Source organism: Narcine bancroftii, chromosome 5 (assembly GCF_036971445.1).
Source record: "Narcine bancroftii isolate sNarBan1 chromosome 5, sNarBan1.hap1, whole genome shotgun sequence".
Lineage (NCBI taxonomy): Eukaryota > Metazoa > Chordata > Chondrichthyes > Torpediniformes > Narcinidae > Narcine > Narcine bancroftii.
Window position 1 is genome coordinate 202,486,322 of NC_091473.1, and position 19,585 is coordinate 202,505,906.

General features: G+C 44.8%; 1 protein-coding gene across 1 annotated transcript in view; it reads right to left on the reverse strand.

The window, feature by feature from the left end:
• Nucleotides 1–18,994, reverse strand: part of LOC138765475 (uncharacterized) — a 63,511-nt gene extending 44,517 nt beyond the window's left edge. The window contains exons 1-3 of the mRNA XM_069942514.1: nucleotides 18,755–18,994; nucleotides 18,508–18,560; nucleotides 17,989–18,085 (exon numbers count right to left, since the gene is read on the reverse strand). Of these exons, the coding sequence (XP_069798615.1) occupies nucleotides 17,989–18,085; nucleotides 18,508–18,560; nucleotides 18,755–18,994 (390 nt within the window). The remainder of the gene's footprint in view (nucleotides 1–17,988; nucleotides 18,086–18,507; nucleotides 18,561–18,754) is intronic.
• Nucleotides 18,995–19,585: the final 591 nt, after the last annotated feature.

Below are 19,585 nucleotides of genomic sequence, written 5' to 3' on the forward strand. Positions count from 1 at the left end.
GCCCACTTCAGTCTTCTCAGGAAATGCAGTCTCTGTTGGTCTTCCTGACAAGTGAGGAGATGTTGAGTATCCACAATAGGTCACTAGTTCAGTGAACTCCAAGGAACTTGGTGTTCTCCGCTCTCTCTACTACAGAGGTGTTGATGTGTAGTGGAAGGTGGACGTTTGTGGCCCTCCTGAAGTCCACGTCTTGTCCACGTTGAGATTCATGTTGTCATCCTCACGCTATTTCACGAGATTTTCCACCTCTTCTTTGTTGCTGATGAGGTCGACGACTTTTGTGTCAACTGCAAACTTGATGACACTGTTGGAGCCAGATCTGGCAATGCAGTCATGGGTCAATAGCGTGAACAGGAGCAGTCTGAGTTCACAGCCATGAGGTGTGCCGGTGCCCAGCGTGACAGTGCTTAATATTCTGTTACCAACGCGAACCCGGTCTTTCTGTCAAGAAGTCCAGTAGCTAATTACAGAGAGGGGGTGTTAAGTCCCCATGAGGACAGTTTCTCCACCAACCTCTGGGCAATTATCATATTAAACGCCGAGCTGAAGTCGATGAGCAGCAGCCTGGTGTATTAGGCATCGTTCTCCAGGTGGGTCAGGATGGAGTGAAGGGACAAGGCTATAGCATCGAATGTGTAACGGTTTCTTCTATAGGTGAATTGAAATGGATCCAGTGTCCTTGGGAGATGCGCTTTGATGGGTTCCATCACCATTTCATAATGGTGGAAGTCAGTGCCACAGGGTGAAAGTCATTGAGGCCTGTTATTGTTGCACTCTTGGATGATGGCAGCTGTTTTGGACCCTGTGTGAACAATGGGCTGCTGCAGTGTTGAAGATGTCCATGAAGACCTCTGTCAGTTGGTCTGCACAATCCTTCAGTACCAGCCAGCTATGTTGTCTGGTCCCACCGCCTTGAGTGGGTTCACCTTGGATAGACCTCTCCTCACCTCAGCAGGGGGCCTGTTCAGCAGGGGGACATGGAGCTTTCTTTGGCATCATCCTGTTCTTCTCATCAAACCGAGTAGAGAAGGTGTTCAGTCTGTCCGGAAGGGAGGTTCATTGTCCTTCACTCACAAAGTCGACTTGTAATCCATTATAGTCTTGATCCTTTGTCACACACACCTCATGTCTCTGGTGTCGCACAGCTGTCTGCAGATCTTCTGGGCATATCCCCGCTTTGCTTTCTGTTTGCACCGGAAAGTCCAGCCCTCGCTGATCTTAGTGCCATCTTGTCCCCTGTCATGAAGGCAGCATCTCAAGCTCTGAGAAGGGCCTGGACCTCTGCATCCAACCATGGATTCTGGTTAGCCCTGGTAGTGAAGCATTTGATCTCAGTGACATCCTCAATGCACTTGATGATGTAGCCAGTCAATGAGCTTGTGTACTCCTCGATGTTTACGTGACCATTATAGGTGGCCGCCTCCCTGAAACAGCTCCAGGCTGTGATCTCAAAGCCATCTTGCAGCACTGCTATGGCCCCCTCCAGCCACATCCTGATCTCCATGTGTACTGACCTGGTCTTCTTCGCCAGCACTCTATGCTGGGGTTAGCAGGACAGATATGCGATCTGTCGAGGTGCAGCCTTGTATGCATCAGGGACGTTGGTGTACAACAGATCTAGGGTGTTCTCTCCTCTGGTGGCGAAGTTCATGTGCTATTGAAACCGTTTTCAGGTTGGTGGGATTGAAGTCGCCAGCAACAATCATGGCACCGTCGGGGTGGGATGTCTGGGCTTTGCAGAGGGCACCATAAAGCTCCTTCATGACTTCGCCCTCGTTAGCCGAACGCGGAATGTAGACGGTGGCAATCAGTTGTGGCCGAGAATTTCCTGGGCAGTTAGATGGGTCTGCATTTCACCAGGAGGTACACTATCTCTGCTGAGCAGAAGGACTTCACAACAGAGACACTGGTGCATCAGTTCTCATTGGTGTAAATGAACAGACCACCTCCCCCTCTCCCCGTCTTGCCAGAAGCTGCAGTGTCTCCGTCTGCCTTGACGGAGATAAGGCTATTCAGCTGGATTACTGAATCTGGAAGAGGGCATGGCCTGGGTGGTTTGGGTCCTTGAAGATAGAGGCTGCTTTCTTAAGACAACGCCTCTTGTAGATGTCCTCATGCCAAGTTAACAACTCTCCGGGTTAGGAGTCACGTGATGGAGTAGTGGCCGGTCAGGGAACTCCAGCCCTCTCCGGAAAAGTTTAAAAAAAACACACAAAACACAAAGGCACAAACATAAAAATTAAAACAAAGTGAAAGTAAAGGTGGGAAGAAAATGGCAGCGAAGAAAGAAAAGTCGAAAATAACGGGAAGAGAAGAAGAAAGAACATCGGAAGATGTCCGAGGAGGCCCACCGCGGAGAGAGAAGTCCACTCCCTAAAGGTCAGTTGAAGTCCCGAGCTCGGGACTACAGAAATGGCTCGCGGAGCCAAGTAAAAGTGCGCTACCGCGCATGCGTGACTCCTCGAGCATGCGCGATGCGCATGACAAAAAAAACACTGACGTGAGGGGGGACCAGCTGAGGAGTCGATCTCCACAGCTGAGAATGACAGCTACAACACAACAACAGGAAGAGATCATAGAAAATAAAGAGAACAAGAAAGAAGACAGTAAAAAGAAAACAAGGAAACAACAGATGACCAACCCAGAGGAAGAAGAAGAATATAGAGAAATGGAAGAAGAAGGGAAAGGCAAGACAATGGATATATTTTTTTTAAAGAATATTTTTTTAAAGAATCAGTAAAAGAATGGCAATTACAAGAATTTAGTGAAATAAAAAGAAGAATTAAAAGTGCAGAAGAAAAAATGAATAGATTAGAGATGGTCATGTCAGATATAGGAAAAAGAGTGGACAAGGTGGAAGAACGAGAAACAGCCATAGAAATGGAAGTAGAGGACTTAAAAAGAAATTAGAAGAATCTAATAAAAAAGTTAAAGAGACACAAGAGCTGTTACCTCAGAAGATAGATATAATAGAAGAAATAAAATAAAGTTAGTGGGCCTTAAGGAAGATGAAGAAGGCAAGAATATGAGAGAATTTATAAAAGATTGGATCCCCAGGGTCCTAGGAAGACCAGAATTACAGGAAGAAATGGAAATAGAAAGGGCACATAGAACATTAGCCCCGAAACTACAACCACAACAAAAACCAAGATCAATTTTAGTAAAATTCTTAAGATATACAACAAGAGAAAATATATTGGAGAAAGCAATGAAGAAAATAAGAGAAGAATAAAAACCACTGGAATACAAAGGTCAAAAAATTTTTTTCTATCCAGGCATGAGTTTTGAACTCCTGAAGAAGAGAAAGGAGTTTAATACAGCAAAAAAGATCCTATGGAAAAAAGGATATAAATTTATGCTAAAGTACCCAGCGGTACTTAAAATAGTTATTCCAGGGCAGCAAAACAGACTATTCTCGGATCCGGAGGAAGCACGAAAATTTGCAGAACAACTACAAAACAGGCAGAGAGATGAAGACATGTAACGAGAGTAAAAATGACCACGAACTATATGTATGTGTGTATATGGGTATATATATATATATATACCACCTACGGCTCCTAGAACGCTTCCACCAGCGTTGTCTCCGCTCCATCCTCAACATCCATTGGAGCGCTTACATACCTAACGTCGAAGTACTCGAGATGGCAGAGGTCGACAGCATCGAGTCCACGCTGCTGAAGATCCAGCTGCGCTGGATGGGTCACGTCTCCAGAATGGAGGACCATCGCCTTCCCAAGATCGTGTTATATGGCGAGCTCTCCACTGGCCACCGTGACAGAGGTGCACCAAAGAAAAGGTACAAGGACTGCCTAAAGAAATCTCTTGGTGCCTGCCACATTGACCACCGCCAGTGGGCTGATAACGCCTCAAACCGTGCATCTTGGCGCCTCACAGTTTGGCGGGCAGCAACCTCCTTTGAAGAAGACCGCAGAGCCCACCTCACTGACAAAAGGCAAAGGAGGAAAAACCCAACACCCAACCCCAACCAACCAATTTTCCCCTGCAACCGCTGCAATCGTGTCTGCCTGTCCCGCATCGGACTTGTCAGCCACAAACGAGCCTGCAGCTGACGTGGACTTTTTATCCCCTCCATAAATCTTCGTCCGCGAAGCCAAGCCAAAGAAAAGATATATATATATATATATATATATAGATATATCTATGTGTGTGTGTGTGTGTATGTATGTATGTGTGTACATGTGTGTATCCGTATTTAAAGGAAAATATATAGAGTATAGATAAGAATTAATAAGGGAATGAAAGGGAAGAGAGGAAGTAAGGAGGGAATTAAGACAGTGACCTTTGTTATATATGAAAATTGAAATCTTTTCTGGGGGGGCTGGGTGGGGAGGAGTTACGATCACTGCGAAATCAGTTGACGCTTGCGAGCGAATTCACAAATCCAAATGGAGAGGGGAGATGTGGTTGCCCGACAAGGGATAAAGGGCAACTCAGGAAGGGGAGGGGATAGTGGGGTTAAAGAAATTTTAGATAGGAGAATAAGGGAAATGTTTGATGTTTTAGAAATGTTGTCTTATAAAGTGTTCAAAACAAGAAAGCTGAAATCGATAAGAAGGAAAGGTGATGATGAGGAAACGGAAAGGAAAGATAAACAAAGTATGAAATGGCTACGTTGAACTATATGACTTTAAATATTAACAGAATACATAACCAAATCAAAAGGAAGAAACTGCTAAATTTACTGAAAAAAGAAAAAATTGATATAGCATTCGTGCAAGAAACGCATTTAACTGAAATGGAGCACAAGAAATTAAAGAGAGATTGGGTAGGACATGTAACAGCAGCGTCATATAATTCAAAAGCTAGAGGAGTAGCTATATTAATCAGTAAAAATGTACAAATTAAAATAGAAGAGGAAATAATAGATCCGGCAGGGAGATATGTAATGATAAAATGTCAGATATATTCAGAGTTTTGGAATTTACTCAATGTAACGAAGAAGATCAAAAATTTATGCAAGATATTTTTTTGAAGATAGCAGACATGCAAGGGAACATACTAATAGGAGGGGATTTCAACCTTAATTTGGATTCAAACATGGATAAAACTGGGAAAAAAATTAACAGAGAGAACAAAGTAACCAAATTTATAATTAAATCGATGCAAGAAATGCAACTTTTGGATATATGGAGGAAACAACACCCAAAGGAAAAGGAATATTCATATTATTCGGGTAGACATAAAACATACTCAAGAATAGACCTATTCCTGTTATCAGCTCATATGCAAGACAGAGTAAGAAAAACAGAATATAAAGCTAGAATATAATCGGACCATTCACCCCTGATATTGACAATAGAGTTAGAGGACATCCCTCCAAGAATGTATAGATGGAGATTAAACTCCATGCTACTTAAAAGACAGGATTTTAGAGAATTAATTGAAATACAAATTAAAATGTACTTTGAAATAAATACGGAATCAGTGAAAGATAAGTTTATACTATGGGACCCAATGAAAGCGTTCATCAGAGGGCAAATAATAAGTTATGTAACCAAGATGAAGAAGGACTACAATCAGGAAACAGAGCAGTTGGAAAGGGAAATAGTAAATATAGAAAAAGAATTAGCAATGAAGGGAGACACAACTAAAAGAAGAGAATTGGCAGATAAAAAGATAAAATATGAAACACTACAAACATATAAGGTGGAGAACAACATAATGAAGACAAAACAGAAATATTATGAACTAGGAAAAAAAACACACAAAATTCTAGCATGGCAGCTTAAGACAGAACAAACTAATGAATGGTATTGGCATCAAGGAAAAAAGACAAACAAATCACATATAATCCAACGGAGATTAATGAAAACTTCAGAGAATTCTACGAACAATTATACCAAACTGAAAACGAAGGGAAAGAAGACAAAATAGATGAATTTTTAACTAAAATTGAACTACCAAAATTACAAATAGAGGAACAAAATAAATTAACAGAACCATTTGAAATAGTAAAAATACAAGAGATAATAAAAAAACTACCAAATAATAAAACAAATCAGAGAGGATGGATTGCCAATAGAATTCTATAAAACATTTAAAGATTTATTAATTCCTCCCCTCCTGGAAGTAATCAACCAGATTGATAAAACACAAAGCTTACCAGATTCATGCAAAACAGCAATAATTACAGTAATGCCAAAGACAGGGCAAGATCCACTCGCACCAGTGTCATATAGACCAATATCTTTACTTAACACAGATTATAAGATAATAGCTAAACTATTAGCAAACAGATTAGCCGACTATGTACCAAAAATAGTAAATCTAGACCAAACGGGATTTATTAAAAAAAGATGAACAACAGACAATATTTGTAAATTTATTAACTTAATTCATGCAGTAGAAGGGGATAAAGCTCCAACCATAGCAGTTGCTTTAGACACAGAGAAGGCCTTTGACAGAGTAGAATGGAATTATTTATTCAAAGTAGAACAAAAATTCAGTTTACCAGAGAAGTATATTAATTGGATTAAAGCATTATATAAGGGGCCATTGGCGAAAGTGACAGTAAATGGATATATATCAAAACAATTTAACTTAAGCAGATCAACAAGGCAGGGATGCCCACTATCACCCTTATTGTTCGCATTAGCTATAGAACCACTAGCAGAATTGATAAGAACAGAAAATAAAGTAAAAGGGATAAAAATAAAAGACAAGGAATATAAAATCAGTTTATTTGCAGATGACGTTATAGTATACTTAACAGAACCAGAAATATCAATAAAAGAATTACATAAGAAATTGAAGGAATATGGAGAAGTGTCGGGTTACAAGATTAACGCAAATAAAAGTGAAGCAATGCCAATGATTAATGTGGATTTCTGAAAATTTAAGTAAGAATCACCATTCAGATGGCAAATGCAAGCAATACGATACCTAGGTATACAAATAAATAAAAACCTCGGCCATCTATATAAACTCAATTATTATCCACTAATGAAAAAATTACAGGACAACTTAGAGCATTGGAAAGACTTACCACTAACACTAATAGGAAGGATAAACTGTATTAAAATGAATATTTTCCCAAGGATACAATACCTATTTCAGGCATTACCAATACACTTGATGGAGAAATTCTTCAAGGAGTTAAAGAAAATAATAAGGAAATTTTTATGGAAAGGGGGGGAAACCGAGGACAGCACTAGATAAATTAACAGAATGGTATAAACAAGGAGGCTTACAACTGCCAAACTTTAAAAATTATTATACAGCCGCACAATTAACATAACATAACATAACATAACAATTACACCACGGAAACAGGCCATTAGGCCCTTCTAGTCCGCACCGAACCAAACACCCCTTTCTAGTCCCACCTCCCTGCACAATGCCCATAACCCTCCATCTTCTTCTCATCCATATACCTGTCCAACCTTTTCTTAAATAATACAATTGACTCCGCCGCCCCTATTTCTCCCGGAAGATCATTCCACACGGCTACCACTCTCTGAGTAAAGAAGTTCCCCCTCATGTTACCTCTAAACCTCTGCCCCTTAATTCTTAACTCATGTCCTCTTGTTTTAATCTTTCCTCCTCTTAACGGAAATAGTCTATCCACATCCACTCTGTCTATCCCTTTCATAATCTTAAATACTTCTATCAAATCCCCTCTCAACCTTCTACGCTCCAAAGAATAAAGACCTAATCTGTCCAATCTCTCCCTATACTCTAGATGCTTAAACCCAGGTAACATTCTGGTAAACCTTCTCTGCACTCTCTCCACTCTGTTTATATCCTTCCTATAATTAGGTGACCAGAACTGCACACAGAACTCCAAATTAGGCCGCAACATCACCTCCCAACTCCTATATTCCATGCAATGATTGATAAAGGCCAGCATACTAAAAGCCTTCTTCACCACCCTATTCACGTGAGTTTCTACTTTCAGGGAACGATGTACCGTCACTCCTAAATCTTTCTGCTCTTCTGTATTCCTCAATGCTCTCCCATTTACCACGTATGTCCTATTCTGATTCTTCTTACCAAAATGAAGCACCTCACACTTATCAGCATTAAATTCCATCTGCCATTTTTCAGCCCACTTTTCTAAGCAGCCCAAATCCCTCTGCAATCCTTGAAAACCTTCTTCATTATCCACTATTCCACCTATCTTAGTATCGACTGCATATTTACTAATCCAATTCACCACCCCATCATCTAGATCATTAATGTATATAACGAACAACAATGGGCCCAATACAGATCCTTGAGGCACACCACTGGTCACCGGCCTCCAACCTGACAGACAATTATCCACTACCACTCTCTGGCCTCTCCCTTTCAGCCAATGTTCAAGATACCTATCAGATTTTTATCAAACAAAGGAAAAGCCAGATTGGACTAGATTAGAACTAGATAAAATAGGGGAGAAGATACCTGAACATATATTATATAAATGGGATGAAAAATTGGTACAACGTAGGAATTCTCCAGTATTACAGTGTTGGCATACTACCAACTGAAATCCTACTTGAAGGACAAATTGGGAAGCAGTCTGAGGTTACCAGAGGGAAGTAATTTTGAATATGTGATTACAGACACAATGATCATCAAAAAATTTATAACAAACATGTATATTAAACTGCAAGAAAAGGAGAATGAGGAAATAAATGGTAAAAATAAACAAAAATGGGAACAAGATTTAAACATAAAGATAAAGAAGGAAACATGGGAGAAGTTATGCTCTGGAACTATGAGAAATACAATAAACACGAGGTTACGTATGATACAATATAACTGGATACACAGGCTATAAATTACACCTCAAAAGTTAAATAAATGGGACCCAACAGTATCTGACAGATGTTTTCGTTGTAAAAAGGAAATGGGAACAACAATTCATGCAATCTGGACGTGTGAGAAAGTGAAAAAAATTTGGGAAGATCTAAACCAGATATTAAATAAAATCACAGAAAGCAATATACCAAAAAACCCAGAGATCTTTCTCCTAAGTAACATAAAAAACAAAGAATTTGGACTTGATTTGGATGGTGCACAAAAAAGATTTGTTAGGATAGCCCTAGCTGTAGCAAAAAAAAATGTATTATGTCAGCCTGGAAATTAGAAGATAACTTGAGAATACAACAATGGTATATAGAAATGAATAAATGTATTCCATTAGAAAAAATAACATATAATTTAAGAAATAATATGAAACACTGACAAATATGGGAGCCGTACATGAAACACAATAGAGAAAACCTACCGGGGACATCTACCACCTAAAATGACAGAAGGAGAAAGAAATGAAAAGAATTGACTCAGTGGAATTTCTTGTTTATTTTTATTGAGTGACCACATTGTTTGACTGGTTTAATGTTTCTTAGATTCTGTACTTTAAATGAATGGGAGGGGAGGTAGGGAGGGTGGGATGGGAAGAGGGGGGGGGGGGGAGAGAAAACGATACTGTATATATTTGAAAAGAAAAATGTATGTATCTTGATCAATGTGGTTTATAGTGTGAAAAATAAAAAAAAATAAAGAAAACAACTCTCCGGGTTTTTTTCCTGTCCTGTCCAGTCCTGTGCAATGATGCAACCATTCAGAATCTTCTCCTCAGTACTCCTGCTGAAATGTTCAAGAATCTTTGATGACGTAGCAAATCTCAAACACCTCACAAAGTATAGCCATTGATGAAGCTTCATGATGGCATCAACAAGAAGGCTCCAGGACAGATCCTCAGGGATGCTGACACCCAGGAACTCGACCCTCTCCACTGCTGGCCCCTCGATGAGTACTAGCCAGCCTCCACCTCCACCCTTGGCAACGCATTCCAGGTGAAACACGATCGGCTGCAGATGCTGTGATTTCGGTAAATGCTGGAGGAACTCTTATAGCTATTAAGAGGTAGGTGGGGGGGGGTGAAATCCCAGTAGGCAATTGGTGGACAGAATCAATGAAGGAGGCAGGTAGGGCAGGGTAGAGGAAGTAGGTGAAAAAAGGAGAGAAGAAATGGAGGCAGATTGAGAGATCTTGTGAGAGATGGTTACCTAATAGCTTGGGATGATTGGCTTATAGAAGAGAAAGCAGAATCTACATACATATATCACGGTAACAGACCATTTCTGCCCACGGGCCCGTGCCACCCAATTAACTTCAAACCCCCCGGAACGTTTCAGACGGAGAGAGGAAACTGGAGCCCACCCCCCGGGGGTAAACCCCACACAGACGCGGGGAGCACTCCTTACAGGCAGTGTGGGATTCAAACCCCGGTCCAGTCCCGATCTCTGGCGTTGCGCTAACTACTTATGTTCATACTAAACTAGCATTTATCGATGTTGAAATGCCACTAATGGAATGCTGGAACAATTTGTCCCTGACGCTCAAAATGTAGAGTATATATTCGCCCATGCGAAACCACATGAAACCATGTAAAAGTTCCTTTGCGTCTCTGTGAGGTGATAAAAGTGAAGCATGGCCATAGGCTGTTGATGGCTGGAGTCGTTCACATTGTGAATAGAATGACGATATTGTCCACCTCGGAATGTTTGAGGGGTGAGGGTGAGTTCAATAACTTTCTCTTTCATATTTTTGGATGGGCGCAGGGCTTTGGGATGAAGGATGGCTGGCGGTGATTCCACCAGCAGCATTGGAGTGCCAACTGGTCAGCCAGCTTCAACCCCATTGCAGAAGACCTCTACACCACCACCACCACCCCCCCCCCCAACCCATACACTCTTCACTGAGAATTGTTCCCAAGGCCCTACTGTGAAAGACAGTCACATTGTAATAAAATAAACAATTAAGCGAACAACAGTTTCCTTTATTCTGCCTTGTTAATGTTAACGGTAGTGAGAGGTACAAAGAAAGAGTTCAGGAACTTGTTCTCTACACTGAGCCCCACTCAAAGCATACGGAGTGTTCATCCCCATTTTTATACACCTTCAAGAAGGGGTCAGTGTGAGACCCTACAAGTTTCACACAGTTGACGATTCCTGTTTTTACAATGTTCCAGACAAGCTGGCAAAAACAGGATGTCCTTGTTATTAGTTTATAGTAGGCACTTTCAAGCAGGGAAAACGCCCGTCTGTAAAGGCAGAGGTTGCTAGCCCTTATGGCTAAAGCCGTACCTTCCGGAATGAGCTGTGACCGGCTCCAAGGCGCCGATTCCAACCTTTCTCGGGGAAGGATAATCGGTGGAAAGCTGCGCTCTGCCGCCTGACCTGAGTGTACAGCTGCTGCAAGCGGCTGGTTAGGCTGGTGATGCTGTCAACCCGCGACCAATCTCCCCACTCACCCTTCTCCCTCCAAAGTAGGGGCAGTGGGGTAGCAGGAGCTTTCGGGGGAGCGGGACTGGCGACAGCCTCACCGGGTCGCTCTCTGTTGCTCAAAACGCGACAGAGCACAATGGGAACCATAGAGCGGTTCCAGCTGCGTGGTGGATTATGGGTTGGGAAAACAGCCATTGCTCTGCCGCATATTTATGACAGGTGGTGCTCGGGCACCAGTCACCCACTTCTATTGGATCCGGAGGGCACTCCGAGGCGCCGCTTCATATGAATGGGATGCTGGAGCAGCCTTTTAGAGCTGCTGTCTGAAAGGTAAGTTATAAGTTTTCGATCCGCTCTTGCAGCCGAACTCCAGGGAAGGTCGTGTTAGAAGGCAGCCACATTCTCACCTCACTATATTCTCACCCAATTCAATAATCCTTTGTTAGGCATATTCGTTAAACTTAGTCTGTCACACTACGGTCAACATTTCAGGATCACTCGTCGACACTTTGAGTCCTCATCACTTTGCTGTGTACACACAGAATCAGAGTTCGTGAGAATGCACCAAAACAGAGATCTGGATGTGAATTACTGCAATGGCAGGACTTGTCGAGAGATTATCTTCTGACTAATCTTTGCTTCCTTAATGGCCTTCCTTTTGCCTTTAATTTGGCTTTAACTATCAACCATAGTGCGTCATTTTTCTATTCAAAGATTTCTTCATTAGAATATGCCGCCTGCTCTGCTGTCCTCTCTGTTAGTGTGCCTTTCCACTTTTGCCAGTTCCTCTCTCGCTCTCTCGATTCCACGGGTATAGTGACACATCTGATGGTAGTTTCTCCCTCTCAAATTGCAGGGCAAATGCTATCATATTATGATCACGGTCTCCTAAGGGTTCCCTTACCTTCAGCTCCCTTATCAACTCAGGTTCATTACCCAATCCAGAAGTGCCATTTACCTGGTCAGCTCGGGCACCGGCTGCTCCAAAGAGCCATCTCGCATGCTTTCCGCAAATTCCCTCTCTTGAGGTCCAGTCCCAACCTGGTTTTGCATGTTTAAATCCCCCATGACTGCCTTAACATTACCCTTCTGACACGCCTTTTCTATCCGCCGTTGAAATTTGTTGTCCACGTCGTGGACGTCAGTATAAAACAGCAGTGTCTTTTACCCTTTGCCATATCTTCACCCAATCCACAATGATTCTACACCTTCTGATCCCATGTCACCTCTTCCTAATGATTTAACGCTATTCCTTACCAACAGAGCCATGCCACCCCCTCTGTTTGCCTGCCTGTCCTTTTGATACATTGTGTATCCCTGGACATTCAGCTCCCAATGACATCTATTCTTTAGCCATGACTCTGTGCTAAAGCACTTTTGTGTGCTGTGTGTGTTTAAACACAGACCCTTTAGCCCAATGGTTCTCAGCCTTTCTCTTCCCACTTAGATCCCACTTTAAGTAATCCCTCTGCTCTGTGATTAGTAAGGGATTGCTTAAGGAGGGATGTGAGTGGGAAGGGAAGGTTGAGAATCACTGCTCTAGACCCAGTTGTTACTGAATATTTTGCTTGAGAAAAGTTGTCATTAGCCCATTTCCTTTGGGGTTATGAAACTACACATAACGAGTCAATGAGGGATGATTAAAACAGTGGTTTTCAAACTTTTTCTTTGCACCTACAGACCACCTTAAACAGTTTCTTACTAATCACAGAGCACTGATGGCATATAAATTACTTAAAGTGGGATGTGAGTGGAAAGAAAAAGGTTGAGAACCACTGGTCTAGTCCTTTATTGTTACATTGGGCTCTATGACCCTGTCACATTACCACCCATCCCCCTGGCTGCAACAATACTCCCATCTGCCTGTCCTTCCACACAAATTCCCCACCAGCTGTCTCTACTTGTGCGACAACTGCCTCTTCCTCTGCTTCATACCCCAGTAAATCCTGTTTAACCCCAACCCCCAACACCATGAGCAAACCTCTCCCTGCCAGGATATTGGTTCCCCTCCGATTCAGGTACAACCATCTCCACGTACAGGTCATTCAGAAAGAATGATCCAAAAGCTTGAAACCTTGCCCCCGCCTCCTCTTCTTGTTCTGCCCTTCCCCAGCTCATGGCATCAGGAGTAATCCAATGATAACCACCTTGGAGGTCCTGCTCTTCACCCTCTTTGCTAACTCCATGAACTTACTTTGCAGGACCTTTATCCCACTCCTGCCTTCAGCATTGGGACCAAGGCCTTTGGCTGCTCATCCTACTCCTCAAGAATATTCTGCACCAGTTCATAGACATTCTGGACCCGTGCACATGGGAGGCATCACACAATCCTGGAATCTGTGGCTGCAGAATCTCCTGTCTGTTCCCCTGACTATCTAGCCAACACTCTGCCTGACTTCACCCTTCCCCTCTGAGGCTCAGGGCTGGCCACGTTGTGGCCTGGCCCAGGTAGGGTACCCTTCCCCCAGCAGATCCGAAGGGGTTTACTTGTTGCTGGGGCGAATGGCCACTGCCTTTTGAATGTTCCAGCATTCATTCAGCTCCCTAATACAGTGTGGAACCACACGTGCCTCCTGCAGGCGTAGTCATCAGATTCACTTGTGCTGTCGCATATTTCCCACATGCTGCAAATTGGAGCATTCCACCGCCATGGCTGCCGACTCTGCTACGTGGGCAGTTTGGTTAGCAGTTAGTGCAAGGCTCTTACAGCGCACTGCCTGTGAGGAGTTTGTACATTCTCCCCGTGTCTGTGTGGGTTTTCCCCGTGGGCATTTGGATGTCATTAGCCAGCATGGGTCAGAAGGGCCTGTTACTGTGCTGAATGTCTAAAGCGTGTTTTTTTTAAATTAAACTCCCCTGAAACAAAGTACAACTCCCGATACTCAATCCTCTGTCAAAGCCAGTTCTTGCCTGAAAACATAAAGCTTTTTGTTCTAGTCGCAAAGAGTTGCTGTAGGAACTCAGCAGGTCAGACAGCATCCATGGGTAGGAGAGGTCAGTCAACACTTTGAGTGTTTATCTTGCGGTACTAAAACTCTGTCAATATGAATTGTATAGAAATACCCACTCAGTTGAGTTGCTGTAAAATCATTCTATTGCCCTGTTGCTGTTAACCTGACCTGTCCATTTGAGTCATTGGTGAGTTGTTGCAATATTCCATTTATCGTTACTGTCAGAATCAGAATAGATTGTCATGAACAAGTAAAGAAATTCGTTGTTTTGTGGCAGCATTGCAATGCAAACATACACTGAAACCACCTTAGAAAAATAAATAGCGAGGCAGTGTCTTTGGTTCATTGATCATTCAGGAATCTGATGGCAGTGGGGAAGAAGTTGTCCTTGTGCCGCTGAGTGCTCGTCTTTAGGCTCCTGTACCTTTATGCCCAATGGTAGCAGAGTGAAGGGTGCATGGCCTAGGTGATGGGGGTCCCTGAAAATAGAGGCTGCTTTTTTAAGACACCGCCTCGTGTCAACGTCCTCGATGGAGAGAAGTCTGGTGCCTGTGATGTCGCAGGCCACGTTAATAACTCTCTGGAGTTTATTCTTGTTGTGCCTCCCTACCAGGCAATGATGCAACCACCCAGAATGCTCTCCACGGTACACCTATAGATGTTTACGAGAGCCTTCGGTGACGTACAGAATCTCCTCAAACACCTCACAAAGTATAGCCACTGGCTAGCTTTCTTTGTGACTGCATCAATGTGGAGGCTCCAGGTCAGATTCTTGGAGATGTTGGCTCTCAGGAATTTATTGACCCTCTCCACTATTGATGAGGACTATTAAAATGCACTGCAATGGCATCTGTTGTTCTCATGCCCTGAAACATCAATACTTGAGATAATTCCCTCACTTTTTGAGTCTTGTTACACTCGATCAAACTTACTGCACCATCTACTCAGCCACACATTTGTCTGCACTCTCTTCCTGCGCTGACCTTCCCCAGCTCGTGGCACCGGGAGTAATTGAGCGATGACCACTTTGGAGGTCCTGCTCTTCACCCTCTTTCCTAACTCCCTAAACTTAATTTGCAAGACCTTTACCCCACTCCTGCCTTTGACATTGGTCCTTGAGTAAGACCTAGTCTAGTCTTCAGTGTTGTGGAGAGGGCAGATCAGATCACTCTGGGCTCAAAAGATCCTTTCACATAGATCCAAGGGGACTTGGCCAATTGGATTTGAAGCTGGCTTTGTGGACTGAGACAGAAAATAGTAATTGAGGCTTGTTTATCTGATTAGAGGGATGTGGTGTTCAAGGCTCTCGTACAAGGTCCATTGCGTTTTCCAGAGGACTGATGCAGCGCACCAGAAAACGGGAGGACCATACCCCCATCTGAGAAGGAGAAACGGAGGAGATGACCCGCAAAACGGTGGCCACAGTAGCAGGCCAGTGAGGGGGTTCTGCGGCTGAAGGAACCACCCGAGCGGCGAGCTGCTGGCAACTCGAGGCGAGGAACCCACGGAGGCTGCTGGAGACTGCGGTCAAAGGATTCACACTGGGCAAGCCAGCTCGAAACTAGCTGAAGGGGTGCCAGGTATCGGAACCAGGATGCGAGGGGGTGCCGAGAACGCTGAAGGGACCGTTTAGGAGGTTCAGATCTGGAGCTTGGGCTGCTGATGGTTTGGACTGGGCTCTAAATGGATCCAGGAGCGTTGGAGGGGAATCCACTCAGTGACCGGGGGGTTGGGGGGAACACGAGACGACTCTTTTTTGCTTCTTCTTCTCTCACTGCAAGAGTCAATTTCTGCCAATGGCGAATCTGTCTGCCTTACAGGAGGCAAAACCAATTTTGTGTAATATGACACTTTTTATTAAATGACGATAAATTGAACCTTGAATCTAACGTCACAATGTGGACACCACATATATTTAATTTTTGTAATTAATTAAATTTAGACCTACAGGCCCTTCCGCCCCTCGAGTTCGTGCCGCCCAATTTACACTCAGTTGACCTACAACCCCGATCGGTGGGAGGAAATCGGAGCCTCCGGGAAAACCCCACGCCGACACGGGGAGAACGTGTCCTGGATACTGTCGAGCAGAGACCAAGGGGTAATGATGCAGAGTCTCACGGAAGTGGCCGCAAAGATTGGTGAAGATTAACGTAGCAGTTAGCGCAACGCTGTTACAGCGCCAGCGGTCGGGACCGGGATATGAACCCACGCTCTTCCCGTTCCCAGGAACACCCAGAGGGGGTGGGGGGGGGGGGGGGGCAGGGCTCCGGTTTCCTTCTACCATACGAAACATACCACGGGTTGTAGGTTAATTGGGCGAAAGGGCCTGTAATCGTGCTCCACGTCTACATTTAAAATGTAATGAATTCCCTGGCGGAGGTGGGATGATAATGTGCTTGGCCCCGGGAAAGGGGCCGCCGAGTAAATCTATCCTGGCCGCCCCTTCCCACCCAGGGTCAATCACTGCTGACACTGCAGGGGGGCCATTCCGTCACAGGGCTTTGATCTCTGACCCAGAGTCTCGCGGGGGGAGGGGGCGGCGGAGGCGGGAATGGAGGGAGAGGGTAAGCATGGGGAACTGGCACTTTTGGGGGAACGATACTCCCCCCCCCCCCCACCTTGTAGGGCTTTTCCTTGCAGGGCTCCTTCCTGGGCACATGCAGGGCGGAAGCGTTTACCCCAATGATCCAATTCCAATCCACCCCTGCCCGCAACCAGTGCCACAGGTAAGCCCTTGCGGGTGATATGGGATGCCCTGCGTCTCCACCCTCCAGACCCGAGCGGGTGCTGCCCGGTCCATGTATACCGGTCCTACCAGCAGGCACTTGCTGTTCTCCCAGCCAATCAAGACAGGAGCAAGCTTTTCTGGTCAAGGCAGGCAGTGGTTACCAAATGTCGCACCAGTGCAGGGGTAACCCTTGAGCTTTTGGGGTAAGTCATGGTCGCGGACACCCTCATAGAGCTTGGTAACCAGGGCCCCCTCCCTCACGGCTCTCGTCCCCTCCTCTGCCTGAGATTGTAGGCTCCAGTCTAGCAATGAGGGGGTACCTCGCTCGACCTGCCTCTACCACCCGGTCCCACCATTCTCCACCGCCTCAGCCAGTGTTATGGTGGACAGTCCGCTTCCCGACAGAACTGGCTTACACTGGTGCTACCCACGCCCCAGAGCAGCTACGTGGCCAGGGACTTGCCTGGCTGCTCGTCTGTAGTGATCTCCCAGCCCGGCCAGCTCTTTGGCTGAGCATTTCCGAGTCTTGGTGGTCTGGCAAGGGCTATGATGCCCCCTCTTCTCCCCGCGTGGATCCAAATGATCGGACCAGTCCACTGGTCTGCCATGGTCAGCCTGTAGTCTAGCTAAACCAGTGGTTCTCAACCTTTCTTTTTCCACTCACATCCCACCTTAAGTATTCCCTCTGCCATCGGTGGTCTGAGGGGTAAGGGGTTGCTTAAGGTGGGATGTGAGTGGAAAGACCACTGTTTTAATCATCTCTAATTGACCCGTCATGTGCACCGTTTCATAGCTCCAAAGGAAATGGGCCAATTATAATTTTTCTCAAGCAAAATATTTCAGTAACAATTGGGTCTAGAGCAGTGATTCTCACCCTTCCCTTCCCACTCACATCCCACCTTAAGCAACCCTTTACTAATCACAGAGCACCGATGGCAGAGGGATTACTTGAAGTGGGATGTGAGTGGGAAGAACCGAGCTAAACGATCCGACCCCACACTGTTGTCGGCTCCACCCCAGGACTCTTATCCCCTCCCACTCGCCCGTTCCAGAACTTCACACTCACGTGCACGTGCCCAACCGGAACTCCTCGGACCCTGTTCGCAGCGCCAATTGTGATGAGGTTCAAGAAGCGGAGAGTCAGTTTAACCACAAGTACTGACCTTTATTTACACGGGTGGGTGAGGAGGGGCAGCGTCACAACAGGATCACAGTCACACACGCATAATTCATGCACATGGGATACAGCTAAGCAGCTAATACTCGCTACTTATGGTTCTCCCAGCTAAACACGAGGATGAAATAAACAGTACTACCACCCATCGCTCATTAGCAGGCCCGGCACTGATTAACTAGAGTGATAATAAGGCCGAACAAAACTTTGTACGTATTCACAATAGCCCCCGACTCTGTACCAGCACACACCGTACAATCGATTCTCCAGCGTCATCCAGGACACGCAACCTGGAGTGGAGCTCGCTTCTAGGAGGAAAGAGGAAGAGCTGCTCCGCGCGGTGGACTTTATACTGCAGCCGACTGTAGGGGTCGCCTCAAGCATCCCCAAATACATTCAAGAGAGCCACACCTGTGGGTGGACTTGAGGTTGATGGGCAGGTGAGGTGACTTCTGACCAAGTTCCTGCGGAGAGGTCAGGTAAAACCATCCCAGTTCTGGACGCGAATTAGTTGATCCTTGAACAACTCTCGCATGTCATTTGTGGGCTTGGCCCGATGACAGATGTTACCAATGAACTTGCCCTAGCTGTTGGCCATAATTTCACCACCTCCAATTTAGTACTTTCCCCAAGGACCAAGTCTATTCTCGCCCATAACCATCTTGAAAGATAAGCAAGGGTGATCGCTATTCCCAAAATCCTCCCCCACTGAAACCCTGATCACCTGGCCAGGCTCATTTGCCAATGCAAGGTGTGGTGTGGCCGCCTTCCTCATCAGGCTATCCACACACTGCTTCAAGCAATTCTCCTGGATGCGCCTAACAAATTCTGTCCCATTTAAGCCTCTGGCACCAAGGACGTCTGTCTTGGGTAAACTCATACCTCTCATTTTGTTCATTTTAGATTGGTCACAGTGTTTGAGCTACCGAAAGAAAATAGACACACACACCGAGAGCAGTTCAGTTTATACAAATGTTTATTACTAATTCAAAAGCTGATTTCACACTACAATATGCAAGCCCTTCCCAACTATACTTATCAACGCTTGGACTGGTCCCAACTGCCGAAGCGAAGCAACGACTGCACACTTGTAGTAGGTTGTCAGGGCGCTGGTAGCAGCTTCTACACCTCCCCCGACCGGGACATTGCTCGGACTCTGGCTGTTCTTCCTTCTTGACAAGGGGTGTTCCCACCCCTCGGAGAGTCTAAACTTCAGCAGCAGGACCACAGGCTTATATACCCCAAAAACAATTAATCATGCGCCTTCTCCTTCTAATATTTGTCAGTCAAAATCAAAACTGAACATTACATTCTACAATTTAGAAGATTAATTATTATGGAACCAGGATGTTATAATTTCCTGGTTTATCTCGTAGATACAAAGACTTATGAAAACTTCTCGAGCAAGACAGGTTGTGACCAATTCGTCAATTTCAGAGTGTTGCATTTGACAACTGCTTTCCCTGGGCCTCACAGTGGAATTCCATTT